The following is a 26538-nucleotide window of genomic DNA, read 5'->3' as shown; positions in this document are numbered from 1 at the left end:
TGCTCGGGAACGATGAAACGGGTCAATGCCTCTGGCGCATAACAAGTGCTCAGGAAATGTTAGCTGTTACCATTTGTAGCAATCTGACTCCCTAGCTGTGTGTGACCCTGCCCTGCTTCTCAACCCTTTGCCCTTCAATTTCCTCATCGGCAAAATTATGATGATAAAGTTCATCTCATGAGGTCCCTGTGGGGAGCAGGTAAGACCACTTAGGTCCCGCATCAACCTCAGCGGATGGGAGGAGTTATCACGGGGTTGCTGCTGAGATTTCCTGGCTGAGGGAGAACGTGGGCAAATATCAGCAGAGACCTCTCTTGTCAGCAACGAGCAAGTAAGTCACACGTCCTCAGTATAAGCAGAGTAGCTCCCCGAGGTTTAGAGGAGCTCAAATGCTCTACCCATTTCCGTATCCCTTCCATAAAAAATTCTCACTCTGTGCATTTCTCTTCTGGGTCAGATGCAAAGAATGAGTAACACACCGTATCTCAGCCTCCACCGAAGTGTTCATTGGTTCAAGTAGCTGACATTTAGTGCAATGAAGAGCCAAGGGAAAGACAGGAAGCTGAGAGCTAGAAAACATCTAAGTCTTGGATTCTGAAACAAATGATCCTGGCCTGGAACATTTCATACCGTGTACCAAAGTCTTGTCAAATCCCTGGCAAGTTGTACCAGCCCTTGCATTCACCAGGTAAGGGACACCTTACCTTTAGGCTAACATGGTTGGTCTCATTGGACTCCAGGGGAAAGATATTTTCAGGAGGAATGTGGAACCACTTTTTCTGACGAAGTGCATGGTCTCTCTTATATTTTCTGTGAAAGGAATAGAACCAGCCAATAGGTTTTTATTAGTATTCATGCCATTCGGTTTCTGAACACTAGGAGAAATCTAGAGCTATGATGCCCTCAGGTGGATACGCGGTGAGTACAGCTGGCCCAATGGTGTGACTCCATGTTCTCCAAACTGGTGAGTGCTGACCTTTTGTGGACCTGTAAGGATTTCTGATGGTCTTCTGTACTCTCTCTTTATTTTTCTTTTTCATTTCACTTTCTCAGATCCTTCACTAAGGCAACCCTTTATTATAATAAAAAATTTGAACTGGGCTTCCCTGGTGGTGCAGTGGTTGAGAGTCCGCCTGCCGATGCAGGGGACATGGGTTCGTGCCCCAGTCCGGGAAGATCCCACATGCCGCGGAGCGGCTGGGCCCGTGAGCCATGGCCGCTGAGCCTGCGCGTCCGGAGCCTGTGCTCTGCAACGGGAGAGGCCACAACAGTGAGAGACCCGTGTACAGCAAAAAAAAAAAAAAAAAAAAAAAAAAAATTTCAACTGATGTCACAGAAAGAGTGAGGCGAAAACAGAGGATACATCAGATTCCCAAATAAGCCAGTTCCTCTTTGGCATATGTGCCTTTTAAAAAATCCATTAAGAAAATAGAAAAGCACAGAGAAAAATGTAACAACATGTAACCCAACATTCAAAATGTCAAGAATTTGTGATTGTTTCCCCCAGAGAGTATAGACAAAGCAGCATTCTTGGGTTATAGGAATGCACGCTCACAACTTTACAGACATTGCCAAATTGCTTCCCAAAGCGGTTGCACCAATTTGCCCTCTCACTGTGAAAATTCCCGTTTCCTCCGTATTCTTAACAACATTTGGTATAGTTTAACTTTTTTTTAACCCTTAGGATGTATGTGAAATGGTGTTTGTTGCTTTGTATTTCATTTTCTTGATTATTAGAGAGATTAAATATCTTTTCAAATATTTTCTAGCTATTTTATAGAGCTGCCTATTCATAATTTTGCCCGTTTTTTCTATTGCATTGCCTTTGCCTTATTTATTTACATGAGTTCCTTATAAATTCTGCAAAACAAATCTTTGGTCCTTTGATGCGTTGCAAATGCTTTCTTCTGGTTTATTGCTTTATTGAGCTTTGCTGTATAAAAAGTTTTGATTTTATTAAGGTCACGGTTATATTATTTTCTCTTTGACTTTTCTTTTTTATCTTGACTGAGAAGTATTTTCCTACTTGAGACATAAAGTCATTTTCTATTAATTTCTTCTGAGTTTGCTTTCTCACATTTAGGTCTGTAATCCATTTACCATCCATATGGAATGAACTTTATCTTTGTGTATTGTTTCAGGTAGGGCTTTCATTTCATTTTTTTCACGTTGAGAGCCTACTGTTCCAATATCATTTCCCAACTGGCTCATAATGTTCCCATCATATGCCAAGTTCTCACGCTTCCTCGTGTCAGATTCTAGAATCTGTATTCTTTTCCATTGGCCTATTTGTCCCTGAGTTTGTCTTTGCTTGTGCTCATTTGACAGACTCCTACTCCCCTTCTCAAGGTCATTGATGATGACGTTGTGGATGTCCCCTAAGTAGAAATGATTATTCTCTTCCTATGCTACCATCTAACTCTGACTACTCCTCTATTAGATACATATAAAATAGTATATTATTGGCCAAAGATTTTGGTCCTAAGACCTGGTGGCAAGTGGCGTGACTATTAGGGCCTTGAAGGCTCCCAGACTCTCATCTCTGCACTGCAGAAGACTCCTGGGACTCCACAGAGCCAACTGCCATTCATATTGAATTAGAGGATGCTATAAATCATTCACTACTTTTCTTGCATAGCTGTTGGAATGGAAAACTATAAGAATAACATCTGTCTTCCATATCTCCTCATGGACACAGTATTGCTCTCGCCATTAGGAAGCCCTATCTCTGCCTTCCCTGCTTAGAGAAAACGGAAAATGCCTGTTTCCACCTGTTACTGTTTCTTACTTTGTAATTCATCCTATCTTAATCTGACGCCCATTTGGACTTGGTGTCTGAGGGACAATAGCCACATCTGTGGCCCTGCTATTGGCTGCCTTTACTCTCCTCAAATTTTGGTTTCCTCTTACCTTCAACTAAATGGTCACCATACACTGTAAATCATCTCTTACGTTTCTTGGTAATACAGAGTCACAGGTGTCAAGCTCTGCCTTTAGACTGAAGAGAACAATCTACCCACTTTCCTGCAGAAACCTTTAACTGACATGCAACAGACTGGACTCTCATCATGAGAAGGTACAGTGACACACAGACCAAAGCGTGTGATACATAGAGAAAAACTGTTGTCTGGTTTAGTTAGGAAATGGGAATGATCCTGACACTATAATGGGATAGAAAGTTTTGTGTGTTTAACACACACAGATTAGGAGGTAGTGTGGGACTCATTCATTTATATATTCAAGAAATATTTCTGAGTATACAGACTATGTCTCTGGCACTGCACTAGGCTCTTCATATGTCCAAGCTGAGTAGAACAATCATGGAATTGATGGTCAGAAGGACTGAGTTCTACCTTTGGCCCAACACACTACCTGGTGATGTGATTCCAGACAAGCCATTTGGCTTTCTGGGTCTCCCTTTCCTCAGGCTAAAGCAGGAGGTTTGGAATGGATGATTTCTAAAGCCTCTTCCAGCCTGAAAGTATGTAATATAGAGACTCTGAAATTGCCCACAATATACTAATAAAACAGCAGAAATAGCTATTTCTACCTGTAGAATGCCTGGTATATGGTAACGATACGGACCTTATTTTCAACTCCTCACAACAGTTCAGATGAGGATACTGAAGCTGAGTAACATTTTTTTTTTTTGCGGTACGCGGGCCTCTCACCGCCGTGGCCTCTCCCATTGCGGAGCACAGGCTCCGGACGCGCAGGCTCAGCGGCCATGGCTCACGGGCCCAGCCGCTCCACGGCACGTGAGATCTTCCCGGACCGGGACACGAACCCGCGTCCCCTGCATTGGCAGACGGACTCTCAACCACTGCGCCACCAGGGAAGCCCAGTAACACGTTTAAGTTGCTAATAATATGATTAACACCACACGACCGGTAAAGCCCAGAACTGGGATTTGAGTTCAAACGTCTCTGAGGGCAAAGCTCTAATCCATCCACTGAGTAATATTCTGCCCTTGATGGAGTCTTTGATGCTGAATGCCTTCATGATCTTAGCCCTGTCCAGAGAGATTCTTGTGAATGTATACTATCATCCACAGACGTGCCTTCTCCCTCTCGCCCCCTTCCCTCTCTGAGTGGGGAGCACGGCAGGTTAGAGGGGCTGCAAGGTACCTGAGCACCAGGAGGCCGCTGAGCAGGAGCAGGGCCACGGCCCCCGTGAGAGTGAAGACGGCGACCATCAGCATTTGAGGGCCTGGGGCAGAGAAGACGGTGAAAACGCACCAGTAAGGACCTTTGAAAAGACAGTGCGCACACCCCACAAGATTCTAGTTGTGTAATATAACTTGAGGATGGGGAAAAGGAGAGACCTTTTAAGCTATCCGTCTTTTAGAGAAAGACAAACATCATACTATGGATATCACTTATATGTGGAATCTAAAAGAATGATACAAACGAACTTATTTACAAAACAGAAACAGACTCACAGACTTCAAAACAAACAAATTTAAAACAGACTTCAAAACAAGCTTAAGTAAAAACAAACTTAAAACAGACTTAAAAACAAACAAATGTAAAAACAAATGTAAAAACGGTCACCAAAGGAGAAAAGTGGGAGGGAGAGATAAATTAATTAGAAGTTTAGGATGAACATATACACGTTACTGTATATAAAATAGATAATCAACAAGGGCCTACTGTATAGCACAGGGAACTCTACTCAATATTCTCTCAATAACCTCTACGGGAAAAGAATCTGAAAAAGAATGGATATAGGCATATGCATAACTGAAGCACTTTGCTGTACACCTGAAACTAACACAACACTGTAAATCAACTATACTCCAATATAAAATAAAAATTAAATTAAAAAAAGATATCTGTCTTTTATTAATCTCTTCATTGGTAATACAGATCCTGCATCCTTGGTCTATGAGGAAAACCGTCTGGAATGTGCCCCAAAGTGGCTTAATTTCATCTACCCTTATAGTTTAGACATCTCGTTTCTTACGGGAATCATCAAATGTTACAAGGACATAAAATAGTTTCTGGCACACAAATAATTTTGGTGGGAAGACTATCTGATGTCTTTGATACCAATATACCTAAGGAGGATTCATAGAGGAAGAAATAGACAACTGTTTTTCAATACAGAGAACACATCGGAGGAAAAGTAGGACAGTGTGGAGTGAACAGTACATGACAGTATTGCCCACTGGTCCTTTCCAAGCTCAACCGGGTCATTGAGGGAAGTCCATGAAGTACGTAAGGAATGTGATTTATTAGCATGTAGGTGAAGCTGTGTAGAAGGAGGAATTTGAGAGACTCGCAGAAGAGTCAGTGGAGTTCAGGAAAACGTGGATCCAACCCAACGAAGCACTGAAGCAGACTCTGAGTGTGCAGAGGACTAAGCCTAGATTAAGAAGGACAACGACAATAATAAAACTGTACAAGAGGGTTTCCCTGGTGGCACAGTGGTTAAGAATCCGCCTGGCAATGCAGGGGAAGACCCCACGTGCCGTGGAGCAACTAAGCCCGTGCGCCACAACTACTGAGCCTACGCTCTAGAGCCTGAGCTCTGCAACAAGAGAAGCCACTGCAATGAGAAGCCCTCGCACTACAGAGAAGAGTAGCCCCGGCTCGCTCGCCACAACTAGAGAAAGCCGTGCACAGCGATGAAGACCCAATGCAGCCAAAAATCAATTAAAAAAAAAAAAAAAACTGTACAAGAAAGTCGTTGTTCAAACATGCCTCGGCAGATCCTTATTAGAATAGGAAGTTAGAGGGTTCAAGAAGAAGAAATGGAATGGATTCCAAGCAACAGATAGTGTGTAAGAAGCTGGAAGGTAATAGCAATATGGTGAAGGAGACAGGCTTTTTTTTCTTTATAGCATAAATAAGAGAGACCCAATCAGAAACTCTAGGGAAGAATGATCAAGGAAGGCGCATCTAAAATTAAAACGAAGTAAAATAGTTTGAGAATTTGGAATTTAAAAAATCCATTTGTGTGTGTGTGTCACAAAGGAGAGACACTGGAGTTATACAGAAAGAAATGTTATCCTGACATGCTATCTAGCTTTATAAAAATAATAATAATAATGAAAATGTTTAGTAATTTTCAACTGATAGGTAAATGACAGAGGGTTTCATATGGCTACCAAAAAAATATTATCAGCCCAGACAAATTAAAGCAAAATACAGGAGAATTTGGGAGGTGGGAAGGAGGTAGAAGAAAGGAAAGTGACACTAACGTCTTCATCTTACAAAGCTGGGAAGCAAGAACTCTTATATATACTTGATAGAACTCGAAGCTTATGCAAAATTAATTAAAATTACAAGCACTAATAAATGTATTGACAAAAAGATATAACTATATTGAGAAGAGCTTAGAGAAAGTGGAGCTAGTGAAAATGAACTATATCTTCATTTATCAATACAAGAAATAGATAACATCTAAAGCTTATAAAGCAAAAAATATATGCATGTTATTTAAAAATATGAAAAAAATGGAGAAGAAGGGACTGCAAGACCAGGGATGCACAGGGGTGGGACCAGGTACACTCTTTCCATTATGAATATTTCTACTCTTGACTTTTAAAATCACGTGCATGAATTTTTATACAATAAAAATATAATTAATGAAGGTGTCCCTGGAATGATGAGTGGCCAGATCTTATTCAAGTAGCACCTCAACACCTCACACTGTGTTCTCTCTCATGGCACCATAACATAGACCCTTGAGGGCATGGCCAGTGTTCTGTCTGCTCATCTTGATACCTTTAGCACGCAGCACCAGACCTGGTACCTGGTCACGTATCAATAAAAAGTTACTGAATAAATAAATAATTGAATAAAAACTTGGCCCTGCTCATCTCACTCTCTGAGAAGAAGCAAAGAAAAATGCCCAAATAATATATGTAAATAAATTCACATAAAAAAAATCTCTTGTGCTATTAGACTTAGCTTACATGTCACACGTATTTTTGAACCATTTTTGTTTCATCACATTATGTCCTTCTAATGAGCTAACCATTTTTTTTTTCTGAGGTAGGGGGGTTTAGTAAGGTTCATACTGCAGCACCTTTCTATAAGGGATGAATTGGAAGGAGTTATGCTTTGCTAACTTATAACTTTGCCTCTGCTTGTTATTTTGTTTTCTGCTAAGGGGAGAGTTTAACAGTGAAAATGTGAGCCCTGGATTTCTATTCTCGTTAGCGCAGAAATAAATTATTCCCTTGGAGGTGGAGCTGCACTGTGGGCATATGTGACTTTGGTGAATTCCGTTTATTACTACAATCACCACTTCCATCCCCACCCCCACCACTCTCATAACCCCAACCCCACACAGAAAACAGCAGTGAGTGCGAGGAATACAATGTCAACGGTGCAGACAATTCTACTCCTCAGTCTACCAAAATTACCCAGCCTCCAGACTACAGCAGAAGTTGGAGGGAATACCTGCTGAGTCCTTAGCCCCTCTCAATTCTTCCCTAGTATAAACATCACATTGCATGAAATATAATTATGATATTTAAATATACTACATACTATTTAAATATAGTAATTTTTAATTCAACATACTTGTAAATCACCGTATCACGTTAGTTCTAAGGTTAAGTTTCTGCTGCCCTCTGGTGGCTACTGTGGTTATCACAGCCTATTTAACTAGATGGTGAATGTAGATTGAGTTTTATAACCCCAAGGTCATAGACCATGATCGTTGGAAAGAACTTTGAGATCAGTTAGCAAATCTCCTGACTTAACAGAGGAAGATACTCATAGTTAGAGAAGTAAGTGGACTGAAATTAACACTGTCTAGATCAGTACTGAATAGCAGCATATTCATAGTTATCTCATACTGCCTTTCATTCCTCACTTCTTTCCTTCCTCCTTTCATTTCCTCCCTTCTTTCCTTCCTTCATTTCTTCCTTCTTTCCTTCCTTTCAAGGCACTGTGTCTGAGTAAAGAACGGACCCTACACTTACACGCTGTATGGTGTAAACAAATAAATGAGATATAAGTAATAGGCCAGAAGTCCGGTGTAATAAGGGCAAGGTCAATAACCTCCTGAGATGCTAAGAAAAAGCTCAGGAAAGGTGAAATCCAAGCTACACATTGAGGATGAGTGGTTGTTTACTAGTTCTATGGGGGGTGATGGTGACAGATTTTAGTCAGAGGGAGTGGCATCCATAAAGACCCAGGAGCACGAAGCTGCAGGACCCTTTCTTTAAGGAAGTAGGAGGAAGTTGAGAGAGTGGGGAAGAGATTTCAGGTAAGATGAAAAAGAAGGCTGGAGACGTGGGAAGATCAGGGACATTCTGTGCTATAATAAGTCATTTGGACTCTGAAGGCAAAGTGGAGCTGCCAATCGAAGGGTTAGCAGCAGTTGGGTAATGCGACTGGATTTGCGCTGTCCCTCTGGCGGCAGTGGTGGTTGGGTTTGAGCTGGGCAGGAGGTGGGGCTGAGCAGGAAGACAGATGGATGTCATTGGAACCCAGGAGGCAGCTGAGGAAGGCTTGGGTGCGGAACAGAAACCAGATCTGCGTTGTACACTGCTGCGTCCCAGGTGCTTAGAACATTGTCTGGCATTAAGTAAATATTTGTCAGATGAATGAAAAGACAGTGATGGTAGAATCTCCTGATGAAACGTTCTGTTACTTAGTTGGCAGTTGTGTACACAGATGAAAGACCAGGCATGACTATCTTATTTGTATACTATTTGAAAGACTGAGTTACTTAATTTGTAAAGTCTGAAACTAAATGTAACAGTTAAAGAATGAAAAGCTCTGGCTAACTGAATTTTCTAGTTAACTGAGGATGAAGTAAAGTTGCCCAGGATGAGGCAACATCCCTGTCATATGTAATGTAAATATTTAATGTGATCTCGTTTAGGTAAATAAGGAGAATTCTCTCAAAAATCATGTTTTGAGAAGTTCATTATTTTACACAGTACAGACTTTCTGTTAAATAACCAAAATATCTAAAAACTTTTAAAGAAATATATTAGAAATACAAACCCAACTCTGTCACTGAGGGCTATAATTAAGGAAAAAGAAAAATAATTTTAACTCAAAAAATTACAAAAGAAAGAAGCATAGAGTTGCAGAAGCCTGTGAGAAGAGATATATTCAAGTTTGGCTTGAATCTAGGAAGCTTGAAGATGGTTCTAGAGATAAGTAAAAAGAAAAAAAAAAGCTTGCTAAAGAAAACAAATCAACTTTAAAAAGCCATGATGACAGTAAATCATTTAGAAGAATGGGATCCCTCCTTCCTACCTCTCTCTTTGCTTCAGTCAACTGCCTCATGTCTATTGACTAAAAACACAGGATTCATTTTTAACCAAATTTGACTCATGGAACACAAGAACTAGAAACATAGTTACAGCTATAATGTAAACAAGCCCATTTAATCAGAACTGTTCTCTTCAGCCAGATCAACCTTTCAGCCAGAGTTTCTGGCTGTAGAGCAGGGCTAGGATAGAAGTATTTCTAGTTTATACTTTTTAATATTTTTAAAAAATGGTAAATTAATAGAGTCATTATGGAAAATTTAGAAAATTAAGAAATATATAAAAAAGCAAAAAGAAAATCTAGGATACTATTACTCGGAGGCTACGACTATTGACATTTTAGCATACTTTTCTGCAGTCTTATTTCTATACACTGTTTTGCAAAGTTAGACTTTCATTAAATAAAAAAGCTGTATTACTTTACTCATAACTTCCAATGTCATTTACAATTCTTTGTAAATAATTATTTTTAATTGATTGCATGCTGCCCCATTTCTGAATACATTGTAGTTTTCTAAGTCATTTTATTAATAATGTTTCCACCTTTTTTTTTTCTTTTGCATCTTTGGGCATAAGTATTTGTTCAAATTTAAACTTTTTTCCTAAAAATTGATTAGTAATATGGAATTACTTACTATTCGTTGTGGAAAGCCTTGGCCAAGCCAGCCATGGGCAGAGTGTCCTGAGACCTTGTTGCCCACGAGACACTCAGCTGGCCCTGTCCAGTGACAGTCAGTGTTATACAGTTGCATGGCAAGTTGCATGGGTGAAGCCCTAGCCGTATTAGGGCTTTCATGACATGATGGGACCTCATCTCAGGTAGGAAGGTAACCGTCATTATGACCCAAGTATGTGTCCTCTGAGGAAACGGGGGAGACTTCAGAGGCCACGCTCACTTACCACCCTCAGTCTAATGACATCGAGTATTCCTTGCTGAAATATATATTCCATGAGTTTCCTTCAGTAAAATGTAAATGGAGTGAGACTATGTGTCTCTGTGTTCATTTTGCCAATTGCCAAACCTAGTTTTCTATAGGAAAATTTACGTCAAGGGGTAGGTAGGACACCCTATTAAAGACACCCTATCTTAAAGACAGTTATAGCTAAATTAGAATGGGATGTCTTCAGTGTTTTATCAGAACCGTAATATTATTCATTGGACAGAGACGTAAAGTCCATGTTTACAAACCTGGCAAATCTAATACAGACAATAAGCAAAACAACACAAAAAACACAGGCTAATTTCATAAACCACAGAATTTACTCTCCTTACCAAAAAGACAATTTCAGGAAAAGAAGCTTCATGAAGGATATCTTACCCTGGCCTGGAATATCATTAGGAAGTTTGTGGTTCTTCCAGATGAATGTGGGGCTCTTATCCACCGGGTTAGTCTGGTTTATGCGGGTGTCATAGGTCAAAAGAACCTTGTACTGTGTCGGGGCATGAAAAGAAGAAGGATGAACAGAAAAAGACATTTTAGAATGACTTCTGATCAGATTAACCGTGCTGCCCAATGACATTTGAATTTCATAGCAATGTTTCTCAGTGAAACAAGGTAAATGTTACCAGCCAGGACCTAGTCAGGATCCACTTGGTTCTCACCATGAACATGGATTTAAGCTCCATGTGGGCCGATTAGTTTTCTGTTTCTTTATGACCATATGCTACACCTGCCCAGCAGAGATTCTTTGGGTCTTTCTAGTTCAAGTCTTTCATTTTACTAATGTTAAAATAGAAGCAAGAAAAATTAAATGGCTAGCTCCAAGTCACATGACAAGGGAGACAGCAGTGTTTTCCACAATATTAAGTTGCTACTAAAAATGATGTCTTGAGAAAATGCACCATAGCTAACATCCATTATCCATATTTATACACGTCAAGGGGCTCCTAGAGAATTCTACATTTCTTAAGTTCTGTCAATTACATAATTTTTGAATCTCTTCTGGCCCTATGCTCTAATGTACTTTCTTAGACACGGCACTCACTAGGTTTCCAAGATAAAAGGTTTCTTTTTCAAGTAATCTGTCAATGGAAATATTAATATATCCTTAAATTACTGCTGCATATATTGAGTCAGTTTTGTAAGAGGCATCTGGAAAATGTTCATCCTTCTAAATTCACCACTGCTCCTGCAAAACATTCTGGACAAAATTTTACATTCTCAAAATTATACTCTTAACTTGAAAACAGAATATAAACTTGCATATACTGAGGATAGAAAATATCCTACATATTAGGGGCTGGTAGATTATATCTCTACTGAGACCTACTCTGGTTATGGAATAACTTATCTATAGCCCTATGTTTTGAGAATTAATCCCTCGTTTCCCCATAGATACATATCATACAGCACAATTGATGGCATTAGATTATCGAAAGGTTCAACTAGACTTGCCTGTGGAGACAGCAAGTGCACAGAACCACATTTTTCATTTTGAAGAGCAATCATAAGGCTGACATAGAATCTCACCGCAGGTATCTGCCTCTCTCCAAGGGAGGCAAAGCCATCATCCCAGGTGCAAATAACTTAGAGGGGCATGTAGTTATCTCAGTAGTTACTACTAGAAACTGAAGTACTGAGCAGATTTCATTTTAAGGTATTCCCATGGTATGATGCCAAATACAGCATTATAGTAAAGGTTCAGTATAAGTAAAACAATGTAACTAAAAACGATGCATTACTTTTCTGAAATGCTGCTACCCCCCGCCCCGAACTTCTAGTTTAACTTTCTCAATCTGAGCATCCTTTCTCTAGCTTTCCACATTTCGCATTATAGTTGTCTTTTACAAAGCTGGGTCAATACATACACTCAATATATGAGTTAGGGATGTCAGAATGCTCATATCGGAAAATTACATGAAAAACTTTTTCTAGTAGATTCCTGGTTATGTCAGGACCTAACTTCTTAAAGAAGAAAAGGTTTCTACCTACCATTTGGTTGGTTAGAACAGTGGCTTCTAGTTCATGATGGGCACAACTCTGGGTGACATAAAGGCAGGTATTTTTGTTTTTACATTAAACACTTAGCAGCCGTCACCTATGTGCCAGATAAGAAGCTAAGCACAGGAGACATGGAGAAATGAGATCCACCCCTTTCTTCAAAGAACCTACTGTGTAGGTGTGTGAATATATCTATCTGTCTATTTATAGATAGATAGATATGTACTATATATAGTGTGTGTGAATATAAAGCACATATGTAGGTGTGTAAATATCTATCTATAGATAGATATGCACTATGTATATATAGTGTGTGAACATAAAGCATAACATTAGAAGGCTGTTTGTATGTGCCAGAGGGATTACACAATTAATGATTTTCATGAGACTTCAGAAGGAGAGAGAAGAGGTAATGCTTCATTCAAATTTTTAGTTGTGGAAATGAATAAACAATTCTTAGGAAAAAACCATCACCTTCTCATTGGTATCCCATCAACAGTCTGGTCTTTATACCAGTGTTTTCTGGGTAGGTATTTTTTATACAGTAAATAGAGTGGATATTCTGAATAAGAAGTTCTATGGGAGAAAATGTTTAAGGAATACGGCCCCAAGGGGGGCATAATCATAAATCTGAAATAAACTAACCTCTAGATTCTAAACATAACTTCTCTAATTCCTTTGCTAGTATTGGGTTGGCCAAAAAGTTTGTTCGGTTTTTCTGTAAGATCTTAGTTACAGAAAACCTTTTGGCCAACCCAATATTTGCCTTCTAGGAGAACCCTCCTCACCTAGTCACTTAACCCCAAGTTGCCAATAAGAAGTCAGACATACTTTGTTGGTGTCCACAGAGGTGTACAGAAGGAACATAGTATTGTCAATATCCCCACAGTCATCCAAAGTCACTGGACCCACACGCCCTAGGGCAAAATCAGAAAGAGTTAGAGGCCATTGTTGACTTCTTGACTGAAAGACCAGTTACGTCCTGACAGAGGGTATAAAATAGATTCAAATTGCTCTATTTTACTGAAAAATTGACCTTAATGATGCAAGCTGAGGGCATCTGGATTGGTTCTTGGCCCTGAGATCTCTGAAGGGTATTTTTATAAGAGATGGTATTTAGTTAGAAGGAAAATTCTTTTTCATTGCATTTAGAATGGTGACACTAAATGTAATCAGTCAGTAGACTTCTCCTGATTATTAGTGACACGTTTTTGCTGAGAGTATTGACTAAACTAGTGGCACAGTGTTTGTCGCTCCATAATCTAACTTAGATTGTAAAAAGGTCAAAATCCCTTCACTACCATGTATGAGCTGCACACATTGAAAAAGTTAAGTTGAAAAAGTTAAGTTATTTGAGTCTCAGTTTTCTCAACTATGAAATGATAGCCATATAGGATGAGCCTATGAAATGGCTGTTTAGGTAAAAGAAAAAAATTGATGAAATATCAGCAATTTCACATGGTTCAACATAACAGCTGATACTTATTTTGTGTTTACTAGACCAGGCGCTGTGCTAAGTGCTTTATATGCATTTATCATTTTATTCTTCCCCAAATACCATGACATAGAAGCTGTTACTATCTCCATTTTATTGATGAGAAGTCTGAGGTCAGAAATATTACTAACTTGTTCCAGGTTATAGGTACAGCTAGCAGGTTCACAGAGGTGCAGGCAAAATGGTGGCAGCCACTGCCGTTGCACCTCCCCCATTGTTGAAGCCCTTCCCCCTCTGCTGATTATGACTGTCAAGGGATGTAAAGGGTTGGTGCTCCCCTCAATCCCCCTCCGTTTTTCTCTTTTTCCCCTTTGAGAGACAGACATTGAAGACTAGAATATCCAAGCAACTGCATATATGGGGGAAATTAGAAAGCTACTACACATGCCCAGGGGAAGGCAGAGGCTCAGAAAAGACCTGAGAAGACCTTAAGTTTACACCTCAGGCTGATCCTCAGCAGAGATAGTCTACAACAATAAAAACAAAAAGCAAAACCAAAAACCAGCAAACCCTGGGGAATGAGAAAATTCCCCATTCCCCGTGTGATTTCCAGGATTACCGATTATTAGATTCAAATGTCCAGCTTTCAACAAAAAACACAAAGCATACAAAGAAACAGGAAAGTATGGTTCATTCAAAATAAGAAAAAAAAAAAACCCAATGGAAATTATCCCTGAAAAAGACCTGATGGTGGATCTACTAGAAAAAGGCCTTAAAACAACTGTCTTAAAGATGCTCAAAGAACTAAAGAAAGGCATGGATAAAGTCAAGAAAATGATGTATGAACAAAATGTAAATAGTAATAAAAAGGTAGAAAACCTAAAAGAGAAACCAGAAAGAAATTCTGGAACTGAAAAGTACAGTAACTGAAATAAAAAATTCACTAGAGGGATCAAAGGCATATTTAGGCACACAGAAGAAAGAATCAGTGAATTTGAATATAGGACAATGGAAATTATCAAATCTGAGGAACAGAAATAAAAAGGATTGAAAAGAAGTGAACAGAGTGTAAGGGACCTGTGGGACACCAGCAAGCAGACCAATACATGCATTGTGGAAGTCCCAGAAGGAGAAGACAGAAAAACAGGTAAAGAGACTATTTAAAAAAATAATGGCTGAAAACTTCCCAAATTTGATGAAACACATGAATATAAACATCCGAGAAGCTCAGTAAATGTCAAGTAGGATGAATTCAAAGAAATCCATGCCAAGGCACATTATAATCAAATTGTCAAAAGCCAAAGACATAGAATTTTGAAAGCAGCAAGAGAGAAGTGATTCATCACATATAAGAGATGTTCAATAAGATTTATAAGCAGATTTCTCATTATAAACTTTGAAGGCCAGAAGGCAGTGGGCTGATATATTCAAAATGCTAAAAGAAAAAACTGTCAATCAAGAACGCTTTATTCAACAAAGCTGTCCTTCAAAGTGAAAGGAAAGTAAGACATTCTAAGATAAAAGTTGAGAGGGTTTGTTACCTACCACTAGACCTGCCCTGCAAGAAATGTTCAAGGGAGTCTGGCAGGTTAAAATGAAAGAACAATAGACAGTAACTTGAAGCCATGTGAGGAAATAAAGATCTCAGTAAAGGTAAATACACAAGCAATTATAAAATCTAGTATTATTGTAAGAACAATGTGTTACTCCACTTTTTGTTTTCTACATGACTTAAGAGATGAACAGGGCTTCCCTGGTGGCGCAGTGGTTAAGAATCCGCCTGCCACTGCAGGGGACATGGGTTTGAGCCCCGGTCCAGGAAGATACCACATACTGCGGAGCAACAAAGTCCGTGCACCACAACTACCGAAACTGCACTCTAGAGCACGCAATCCACACTACTGAGCCCACGTGCCTAGAGTCTGTGCTCCACAACAAGAGAAGCCACCACAATGAGAAGCCCACACACTGCAACGAAGAGTAGCCCCTGCTCGCCACAACTAGAGAACGCCCGTGCGCAGCAAGAAAGACCCAGCACAGTCAAAAAAAAAAAAAGGAGAGAGAGAAAGATGGACAGTGGAGAGTGGACTCTCCACTTTCACTAATGGATAGAATAACAAAACAGAAGATAAGTAAGGAAACAGAGGACTTGAACAAAATGATAAACCAACTAGATATAAGAGACAAATACAGAACATTCTACCCAAAAACAGAATGCACATTTTTCTTAAGTGCCTGTAGGACATTTTCCAGAACAGACCATACGTTAAGCAACAAATTAAGTCTCAGTAAAATTTAAAAGATAGATATCATACAAAGTATCTTCTCTGACCACAATGAGCTAAAGTTAGAAATCAATAACAGAAGGAAAACTGAAAAATTCGCCAATTTGTGGAAATTAAACAGTACACACTTAAACAATCAACGGATCAAAGAAGAAATTACAAGGGAAAAATTTTAAGACCTAGAGATAGATGAATATAAAAATACAATACACCAAAACTTATGGGGCACACACAGTGAAAGCAGTGCTAAGGGGAAATTTATAACTATAGATGCTTACATTAAAAAACAACAAAGGTCTCAAATCAACACCCTAACTTTACAACTTAAGGAACTAGTTAAAGAAGAACAAATTAAACCCAAAGCTAGCAGAGGAAGGAAGTTGTAAAGATTAGAGCAGAGATAAATGAAATACAGAAGAGAAAATCAATTGAGGAAATCAGTTGAAACCAAAAGTTGGTTCTTCAAAAAGTTCAACAAAATTGACAAACCTTTAGCCAGATAGAATAAGGAAAAAAGGAGAAGACTTGAATTACTAAAATCATAAATGAAAGTGGAGACATTACAACCAATTCTAAGGAAATAAAAAGGAATATAAGGCAGTACCATGAGCAACTGTATGCCAAAAAATTTGATAACCTAGTTGAAATGAACAAGTTTCTAGAAACACAAAACCTACCAAAGTAAAACCATAAAGAAACAGAAAATCTGAAGAGACCGATAACTAGTAAGGACACTGAATCAGTAGTCAAAAATCTCCAGACCCTCTACCCCGTAAGAAAGGGCCCTGAACCTAATGACTTTACCAGTGAATTCTACCAAACATTAAAAAAATAATTAACACCAATCCTTCTCAAACTTTTCCAAAAAACCTGAAGAGAGAGAAACACTGCCTAACTTATTCTATGAGGCCAGAATTACTCTGATACCAAAGCCAGACAATGACACCAAAAGAAAAGAAAACTACACACCAATATCCCTTATGAACATTGATCTAAAAATCCTCAGCAAAATATTTGTAAACAGAATTCAATAGCATATTCAAAGGAGAATACAACATGACAAAATAAGATTAATTCCTGAAATGCAAGGATGGGTCAACATATAAAAATTAATCAATATAATACACTACAAGAGAATGAAGAAAAAAACCACATGATCATATGAATTGATGCAGAAAAAGCATTTTACAAAATTCAATACTTTCATGATAAAACACTCAACACACTAGGAACAGAAGGAAACTACCTCAACATAATAAAAGCCATATATGAAAAACCCACAGCAAACATCATACTCAATGGTGAAAGGACAGAAAGGGAGATATGGAAGGACGAAAATCAAACTGCAGCTACTTCTCTTCTTGCTGGTCATTAAGCAGAGTCAGGACATCACTGCCCAAAATGCCCTGTGATGAGCTTGTTCATAAGTACAGGGCCTGAGCTACCTGCTCTTTCTTTGATATCCAAAGATTCTCAAGTTCTGAAGCATAAACTGGGGTCTAGTTATAGATTATAGCATCCCCAAGGTTTATGCAATTATGTTTGCCTCCAATTAAGTTAAAAGGTATTTAGCTGTTGATCCATTTATTGCCACACCCTCTCTTTGCTTCCCAAAGTCTGCCCATAGGGCCCATATTTCATCAGATTCCTCTAGAAACTGTTAGGTAAGTGTTGTTTGCTCCTAGGAAACCGGTACCTTCAAAAGTGACATTCCTGAAAGCATGAGCAAATTTAGGGGTGGTAACTTCTTCTCCATTTTCAAGAAATATCTTCAACATGTGTCCAAAGAGCAAGATTCCATCAAAGTAGGCAGCAGCAAAAGCATTTGTCTGAATGAGAAAGGAAAATCTTAAAATGAGTTCCAAGAAAAAAAAAAAAGATTCTGGTCTTGAACCTGGAGAAAAACATTCTTGGGGTCAGCAGGGTAACTGGAAAGGTAAAGGAATATTAGGGGAATTGTAGGGGTGGTATTAAAGGAAGTTTTGGAAAAACTTTTCTTGGACCAGGGCTCTTTATCATCCCCACGTGACAATTCTGTCTTCTCTTGGGATCAATAAACTGCATACCCTGCGCCTTTAGGGAAGTATCTAAAAGCAGCTGTGCTTCCTTCTTCCCATGATGAGAAAATATTTTACTTCGACCAGGAAGGACAACATACAGCATTTTCGATCCCTGTAAGGTTTTATATAGAAATAACGCTTTCATTTAAGAGGAAAAGAGAACAGCAACAAAAACAACCTCACTGCCTTTGAGTATCCTGATGGGGTGGGAAGAGTTTTGATTGGGTGATACCATTGAATTTGCTTTGGAGATAGTCCTGATTGGGTGTTAGTTCAAGCCACAAAGGTCTGCCCTGGGGAACATAAGAAGGGGGTCAGAACTCCTCTGCCTTTGCAACAGTTGTGTGGTTGTCTTCACAGAGATGGGCTATGGATGAAAAGTTCTGTGCCCCCCCGAGACCACGCGAGTTCTGTCGGCTCAGACACTTTGGAACTCCCACCTGTGAAGAATCAGACTTTTGCCAGAGCCTAGAAGCTGTGCAAATGATATGTGAATACTACTAGACCCAGAAGTATATTTGCTAGAAAATATAAAAAGGAAAAACTAAAACACTTCTCATTGGTTTCAGTGTCTTTTGCTGAAATCATCCTTTCATGACATGAAAAGAATCAGTTAAGACCCAGCCCCCAAAGGGGTTGCAGCCCCTAATTTTGGCAGGGTTGCAAAACACAGGGCTTAGAACTGCTAGTCTAGGCAAAACTGTGATTCTCTCAAAGGTCCCCAACTTTCCTCACTGCTCGTTGGGCCTTGTCATCCCAAAGTTGTTCAGGGTCCTCAGGACAGACTGCCCCTCCACTTCCCTCTCCAAACCTGCTCTCAACTGTGTCTGAGGGCAGAAAACATCCGATGAATTTAGTTGCGTTAAGGTGCAGTGACTGATAAAACCCAAAGTGGCATTAGAGGCAGGGGTCTTGCATTTAATTGAGACATTAATGATTTTTTAAAATATATTTTTAAAATTTCTTTACTTTCTTCCACTGTGTCTGGTCTTCTTTGTGGCGTGTGGGCTTCTCTCTAGTTGTGGCGTTCGGGCTTTTTCTCTCTAGTTGTGGCGTGTGGGCTCCAGAGCACATGGGCTCTGTCTGCAGTTTTTGTGGCACGTGGGCACACGGACTCTCTAGTTGAGGCATGTGAGCTCAGTAGTTGTGGCGCGTGGGCTTAGTTGCCCCGCGGCATGTGGGATCACAGTTCCCTGACCAGGGATCAAACCCGCGTCCCCAGCATTGGAAGGCAGATTCTTTACCACTGGACCACCAGGGAAGTCCTGAGACATTAATGATTTAATGTCCAATTGGAGGTTCTTTTTCTGGGACAAATGCTAAACCAGATGGGATGCTGCGATAAGAGGAATAAACCAGGCCTCGCCTGGACAAATCTGAACAATGGCCAACCTAATTAAAAAAAAAAAGAACAATGTCTTAACCTAGGAATATATATCTCTAGAGGTAGAACTGTGATATCAGGGCCAGCAGAAAGTTGCTTTAAGATGTAGGGGACTTCATTTATCTTTCATTGTTTAATTTCTACCTCCCCTACGTTAGCAGGGCTTCTTCTGATCTTCCCACACTGTCATTTCTGTTCTGATGTTACAGCAGTGTGCACTGTGGTGTTGATCTAGAGCCTAGCACAGTGACCTATAGTAACAGTTTTAGTAGCAGGAATCCTGCTATTGGCCTCAGTTAACATTTGTTGAGTGAATTGGAACAAGTGAAAAAAACGAATTGCTCATTTTAGAATTTGGGTCCCAAATGGAACAATGATACTTTACCCTTGCCAAAAAAAAAAAAAAAAAAAAAAAAAAAATATATATATATATATATATATATATATATGTATATGAAGCTTACCAGTGATACATTCTTGGAGAAAGAGCTATTTGAGACAGATTTTTCAGGAGGCAGTGTCAGAACAAGAACATTTTTCATATAGTCAGGGGCTGTAACATTGTCCATGAAGTAGTGGTCACTGGAATAAAAAGTACAAGTTTCTCATGAAAATTAGATTCCTCCAAAAATAGAAATGGAGCTTCTAAAATTCATACAGCAGCCTTGAAATAGTTTAAAACATCTTTTTCCTGCAAAACGTTCTACTTTTCCCAGATAAGTTTCTTCTACATCTGCTACCTTGAATAGCAGAAATTAAGCAGCTGGTTAACATACACAAATGGAAAGGAAGATCAGAACACAGATACTTATTTGAGGAAGCTTTCTTAGGGGCTCTGGGCACATAAGCTTGTTTTCAATGCTTAATGACTCTTGGTTTATACCTGGAAACTTTCTTTTCATTAAGTGCTCATAACACTTTAGAGATTTAGGGATAGGATAGAGAGAAATTTTGTGAATTACATTTACTTTCCAGATGGTGAAACATAAGCATGAAAAGACTAAGCATTTTCTCTAACACTGTAAGCTTCTTAACATTAGATTATCGGTCCTTGTATCCTCGACTCCTAGACAGTATTTGGTACATTGTGGACCCTCAATACCGTCTGGGATGGCACTGCCAATCATATGGGTCCCAAGCTTCCTAATCATTTTAATGTTTTAATATGCAAATAACCTGACAAGCTTGAACCGCTGTAACTAGGATGACCATCATTTAATAGGCAAACAGTAGGTGAACACATCTATGTACAGAGGACTGTGTTGAATAGTTTGCGCATATTGTCACATCTAATCCTAAAAGCACCCTTATAAAGTAGGCATTTTTTTTTTTTCTTTTTTTTTTTTTTTTTTTTTTTGCGGTACGCGGGCCTCCCACTGCCGTGGCCCCTCCCGCTGCGGAGCACAGGCTCCGGACGCGCAGGCTCAGCGGCCATGGCTCACGGGCCCAGCCGCTCCGCAGCATGTGGGATCTTCCCGGACCGGGGCACGAACCTGTGTCCCCTGCATCGGCAGGCGGACTCTCAATCACTGCGCCACCAGGGAAGCCCAAAGTAGGCATTTTTATTCTCACTTTACAAATGAGAATCTCAAGATACACTAAGTAATACCCAAGAGGCAAATGAACCAGAAATGTCAGAGTTAGAATTTGAACCCAAGTTATGTCTAGTTTCAAATGAATCTATCTCATGAGCATTCCGAAACAGACCCAGAGGTCCTTAGGGAATAGTGACAAAAGAATGCCAACACTTCGGCAGATGATTGAGGATTTGCTAAAAATAAAATTACACCAGCCTGGTTACATTGAGGCCTCCTTCCAGAGGGCAAAGCAGCTATTGAAAGCAGCTATCAATGTGGTTGTAGGAATAAAATGTTGATCATTTTTCCCTCTTTTTAGTATTCTGCAGCTAAAAGGCTCGGTTGACTAGCTTATCTTTGTGAACAAGATAGGCCTGCAGTTCCTATGCTTCATTTTTCTCAATACTGGGACAAGTGCATTTAGTGTGGGTGAAATGACTAGGCAAATATGATATAGTGCAGGAATAGCTTCTGGTCTGAATACGGACAGGGAATGATTAATGATCCAATCAGATAAGTGAAGTCATATGAGCTAGCTGATGGGGCAAGGGACACAGGTGTAGCAGCAACACCTTTTTTAAGCCTCATCTGACTCAGATATTACCTTTGCACAGTTTGTTTGTGGGGTCTCCAACCATGTTAGAAAATGAGTAGTGAAAAGAGGGAATGTGATAAAAGGTAGTTTCTGTTCTCCAGAATTTTCTCCCCTTAGTTCCAGATAAGTGCAGAGGAAAAGATCACCACCCAATGACTATACCACAGAGGGCAAAGAATAACTGTGTAAATCAAATTCACTTAATGGGAACTTTTCTCTTACCAAAGGTGGCTGAAGGAAAAATAATCTAGGACCAAAGGCCATTAGCAATTGAAGGCATAGATAGGGCCCACATTCTCAGAAATATGATTGGGATATTAGTTGATTTATTACTGCCTGGAAAAAAAACACCTTAAAATCAGGCTGAAGACCAGGATCTTTGTTGAATGAGCATGCGGGTTTAATGGGGATTTCATAAAACTTTTGTATCTGACATGATAGTGATGTCAAAGGTATACGTCTCTGCTAAAGCTATAATTAATTAAATAAGAATGAGGGTGTGATAAAGAAGAAATGAAACACTGGTTAAAGTATTATCTTCACACAGAATCCCATTTTAGGCTGTGCAAAACGTGAGAAAAGAGAATATCTTCCAGAAATCCTTAGAGTATTTCCTTTCTGAAAGGAGGAGAGTTCTTCCAAATATTATACCTACTTGAATAAATCCACTAGAATAATGACAGTGTCTTCAGCCACTGCTCGGTCACCCTTGAGGATGTTGATGGTGTTTGGTGTACCACACGTAACAATCACTGCAGGAGAGAGAGCAAGACAGGGAGAAAAATATACAATAGTCTACTCCCAAGCAGGAAGGGAACCAGGGGCCTGAATGTGAACCCAGTAAAGTCCATGCTACCTTCGTGTTTTAAGATTAACACCAGTTCCTCCAATTTACTCCCCCACTCCTTTTATTTTTCATTTACAGTCACAGAAGCAGAGGAGAACTGCATGGGATCTTAAAAAGAATCATCTAGTCCTTGCCCTTAATTTTACTGATTTAAGGAGACTGTAGCTAAAATGTCAATGAGATAAAAAAACCGGTGGATGAATAATTCTGATAGTCAAGTATTGGAGTCTGGCTTCGTGCTTATTCCATTACACGAGGCTGGAGTAGTTATAGAAGCTATTTTCAGTGGTAAGTGAAGGGCACTGCCACTTGTAAAGTAGCTGGAAAAGATATAAATTAATGTGAGAATTTATGAAGTCTTCCTAAGCACCTTTCCTTGGGTTTGGGTTGCAGCTTCTTTGCTCAGAAAGTGATTTCAGTGATCGAGTTCCAGTCTGATTCTCTAAGCTCTCCTATCCACTGCAGCCAGATTTCCCAAATGCATGGATTGATGAGTAAGATGAATAAGCTGGGAGACACTTCATTAGATCTGCTCACACACTGTGCTGTCCAGTTGAACTGTAAACACTTTAGGGACATGAATCATCTTATATTTCTTGTTCCCCATATCTTGGTTAACGTTTTGCATATGGTAGGCTCTTAATATGGCAAATGCTTAATTATAACAGCAAAAGATATTTCAAGCGATACCAGGAAATCCTGACAAGCAAGAACATTTCCTCGTAGAAAATTCCACAGTTGATTCCTTTGCTCCTGATATATTCTTATTTGCAAAAAGAATTCTGTGGAAAGTGAAATAAATCACCAAATAACTTAGTATCCCATTGGCCTTTCACACTTGGCCTATAACTGAGAGATCACTAGGCAGGTAAAATACCGACAGAGTAAAGCAAAGTGAGACAATCCTTGCCTACCTGGTAATTTTGCTTAAGGCTACATATCAATAAATACATCCTCTTGGTCACCAGGGGACGAGGGTTCAGAATATTTGAGAATTCGTCACAAATCCAACAATATATTAGATTGTGGTGAACTTAAAAAGCAGTTTACTAATAGTGGATCGTGATATCATTTTTGGCTTATAAAAGCTGGATTTTAGCATCATCATTACTTTCATAATGTTAATATATTTGCAGAACATTACTTAGCTAATTTTGCTCAGAGGATAAGGTTTTAATCAGCAAAAGGAACAGTATAACGGAGGTGCACGCAGCTACAGATCTCTGCAAATATATACAAAATATACAGTAACGATGATAGCTCTGTGGTGGTAGATTTGTCAAAATGACTCATAGGGAGGTGATGGTTGTGTGGACGTAGCTGGCCAAAAATTATCTTCATGTCTTCTTACCGTTGCTTTTCCTGTTCTGGTCCATTAAGATACGCTGAAACTCGTCATCCCTTCTCAGCGTCCCCTTGAAGGTAAGTTTCTGAGAAAAATAGGAAACTCCAGCCTCCAGAGCATTGAGGTACCTAGAACAGAAAAAAAGAGAAACTCTAAGAAATCAGCTTAGTTTCTTCATGGCTTTCCATGTTGTTTGCTCACTGTTTACAGATCTGTCCAGGGACTTGTTCACCTAAAATTCATTTCTACCACTAACACAATAGACAATACACAGCGTGATACCAATGGTTAGGACTACGGACATCTAATTTAGGGAAAGTTTTAGGGAATCTTCGTGTATATATACAGATAGTAGACATTTGGCAAATCCCTTATAATGGCTTCTTGTTATTTGCTGAAGGAAGACTATTCTGCTTGTCCCATTATCACAGATAAATGGAAACTTGTGAATCTATAGTACAAAAATTCAGAGTTGATAGGAATAATTTCTCCTACTGTGTGAAAAGGACTTTTGTGTGCTCTAAGTTCACCCCAAACTTTCTAGGGTGCTGCCTTAGGGCTGATTCTTGTGTGTTCCCAGGGGTGCCCTATTTTGGTCCTCTGGATGCTTTGGTGGAGAGCTACTGCAGACTCCTTCAAGAGATTCTTTCTGTCACCTTTGCTGGAGTTGTGTGAGCCTTGTGATTTTATTTTAGCAATGGTACCCAATATCCTGCTCTCCCCACCACCCTTATTCCTCTGAAAAGCTGTGAGAGAAATGATTTCTAACTTGTGTAGGACAGGCAGAATGCACATTCTCTGCTATCATATGTTGCACGGCAATATGACAGCATTTACTTCTCATTTCCCTTCTCCTTATCTGTAAAATGGAGATCATAGTACTTGTTCTCTTTTCTTTAGAGGGTTTATCTTCATGAAAATATATTTATTGGGACTTCCCTGGTGGTCGAGTAGTAAAGAATCCACCTTACAATGCAGGGCACGTGGGTGTGATCTCTGGTCAGGGAACGAAAATCCCAAATGCTGGGGCAACTAAGCCCGCGTGTCACAACTACTGAGCTTGCACGCCTCAACTAGAGCCTGCGTGCCGCAACTAAGATCCGACGCAGCCAAGAAATAAATAAATAATAAATCTAAAATATATAAATATTTATTGCTAGGTCACTTATGCCATTTGGGAAGAACTAGAAAAAAATTTAGTCAACGTATTTACTATTACATAGACACTTTATGTCAATCATACTGAGACAACAAAATAAATCAGATCACTGTTAACTAAAAAACTCTAAGAGAAAATGCAACTTTTTGAAAATATGTTTTAAAAACATTTATTCAGAGTTCTCAAGACATATAACACACTCCATATGATTCTTTTTTATTAATATGAAACATTAGCTGCACATCCTATAGAATAAACGTTCATTATTCAATTGAATCTGTAGACCTCATATCCTAAGACTGTCAGCCTCAACATCAGACTCTCCTTCTTACACCACTACATTCTAGTAGTTAATAACAATCTGGGTAGAGGTCAGGAAGAAAATTGTGGCCACCTTGAATAACTCCATGCACTCCTTTTAGGAAGTAAGTATTAGGTAACTTTTAAAACATGTTCTTGAAAAGACATTTTTCATTTGCTGTACAGCAAAACTAACACAACATTGTCAATCAGCTATACTTTACTCCAATAAATATTCTTTTAAAAAGAGAGACGTAGATGTAGAGAACGGACATGTTGACGCAGTGGGAAAGAGGTGGAAAGAGGTGGGTGGGACGAATTGGGAGATTAGGTTTGACATAAATACTCTACCATATGTAAAACAGATAGCCAGTGGGAACCTGCTGTATAGCACAGGGAGCTCAGCTCTGTGCTCTGTGATGACCTAGGTGGGAGGGAGGTCCAAAAGGGAGGGGATATAGATATGCATATAGCTGATTTACTTTGTTGTACAGCAGAAACTAACACAACACTGTAAAGCAATTTTACTCCAATAAAAAAAAAAAATGGCTTCAAACCAAAAAAAAAAAAAAGAAAAAGAAAGTGCTTAGTGCAATGTTTGGCAAAAAGTAAGGACTCAAAGAAAGTTGCTGTTAAAAAAAAAAAAACAGACATTTTTACCTGTTGCTACTGATTTAGATCATGGAATCAGTGAAGTGTTGTACACTTCCAAGTGAAATTTCAATTTGACCTAAAGTTAATGGGTATCTACTTCAGAGAGCTATGCTTAATATACCTAGTTCAAACAGGAGTAACAAACAGCCTTATCTAAATATATCTACAGCTTAAGGATGAAATCAATTAATGTAAGCTATGTACCACTTGTGTGTAAGAAAGTGGGCTGGTTTCCATTCCCAATGCTACTATTCATGGAAGGCATGTCTGATAATAACTAGTGGCCTGCTGAGAGTTTATGGCTTCTCTCCCTGCTAAGCGCCAGAAAGACATTAATGGTCCTGCTTACCAGAAACAGTCCTCAGACTCGGTACCATTCTTGAAAACATAGGCAGTGTCCCAGGAAAAAGTTTTGAATGGAAAATAATCGACCTTCCAAAAGTCAACCAAGAAGTACGTCAACTTCCTAGCTGGAGACATCAGCCTGGTTAAAGTTTCTTTGTAGTCACACGACAATCCAAAACTTCCAGCTGAAATCATGGGATACTTCAAATCTGTGTCAAGGCTATGCCAAGGGGTGAGAGAGAAACCAGTATCAGGATTAACCTAAGTAGTACAAATAAGATCCCTCTTTAAGCTGTTTCAGCGTGTGGGTATAAATAACAAAAATGAAACAGGGTCATTCAAGCAGGTGTTCCATGGATATAGGTC

At 39.3% G+C, this 26538-nt stretch overlaps 1 protein-coding gene across 1 annotated transcript in view; it reads right to left on the bottom strand.

Moving 5' to 3' along the window:
- The window catches only part of GUCY2C (guanylate cyclase 2C), a 79057-nt gene that overhangs the window by 35375 nt on the left and 17144 nt on the right, over positions 1 to 26538 (bottom strand). Inside the window, exons 5-13 of the mRNA XM_032646976.1 lie at positions 26177 to 26392; positions 23721 to 23842; positions 22178 to 22274; positions 19815 to 19932; positions 17603 to 17735; positions 13018 to 13103; positions 10564 to 10675; positions 4128 to 4209; positions 705 to 810 (exon numbers count right to left, since the gene is read on the bottom strand). Coding sequence (XP_032502867.1) covers positions 705 to 810; positions 4128 to 4209; positions 10564 to 10675; positions 13018 to 13103; positions 17603 to 17735; positions 19815 to 19932; positions 22178 to 22274; positions 23721 to 23842; positions 26177 to 26392 — 1072 coding nt within the window. The remainder of the gene's footprint in view (positions 1 to 704; positions 811 to 4127; positions 4210 to 10563; positions 10676 to 13017; positions 13104 to 17602; positions 17736 to 19814; positions 19933 to 22177; positions 22275 to 23720; positions 23843 to 26176; positions 26393 to 26538) is intronic.

This window comes from Phocoena sinus, chromosome 10 (genome assembly GCF_008692025.1).
Source record: "Phocoena sinus isolate mPhoSin1 chromosome 10, mPhoSin1.pri, whole genome shotgun sequence".
NCBI lineage: Eukaryota > Metazoa > Chordata > Mammalia > Artiodactyla > Phocoenidae > Phocoena > Phocoena sinus.
The sequence above is the reverse complement of the archived record's forward strand: the minus strand, read 5'-3'. Positions and strand labels throughout refer to the sequence as shown.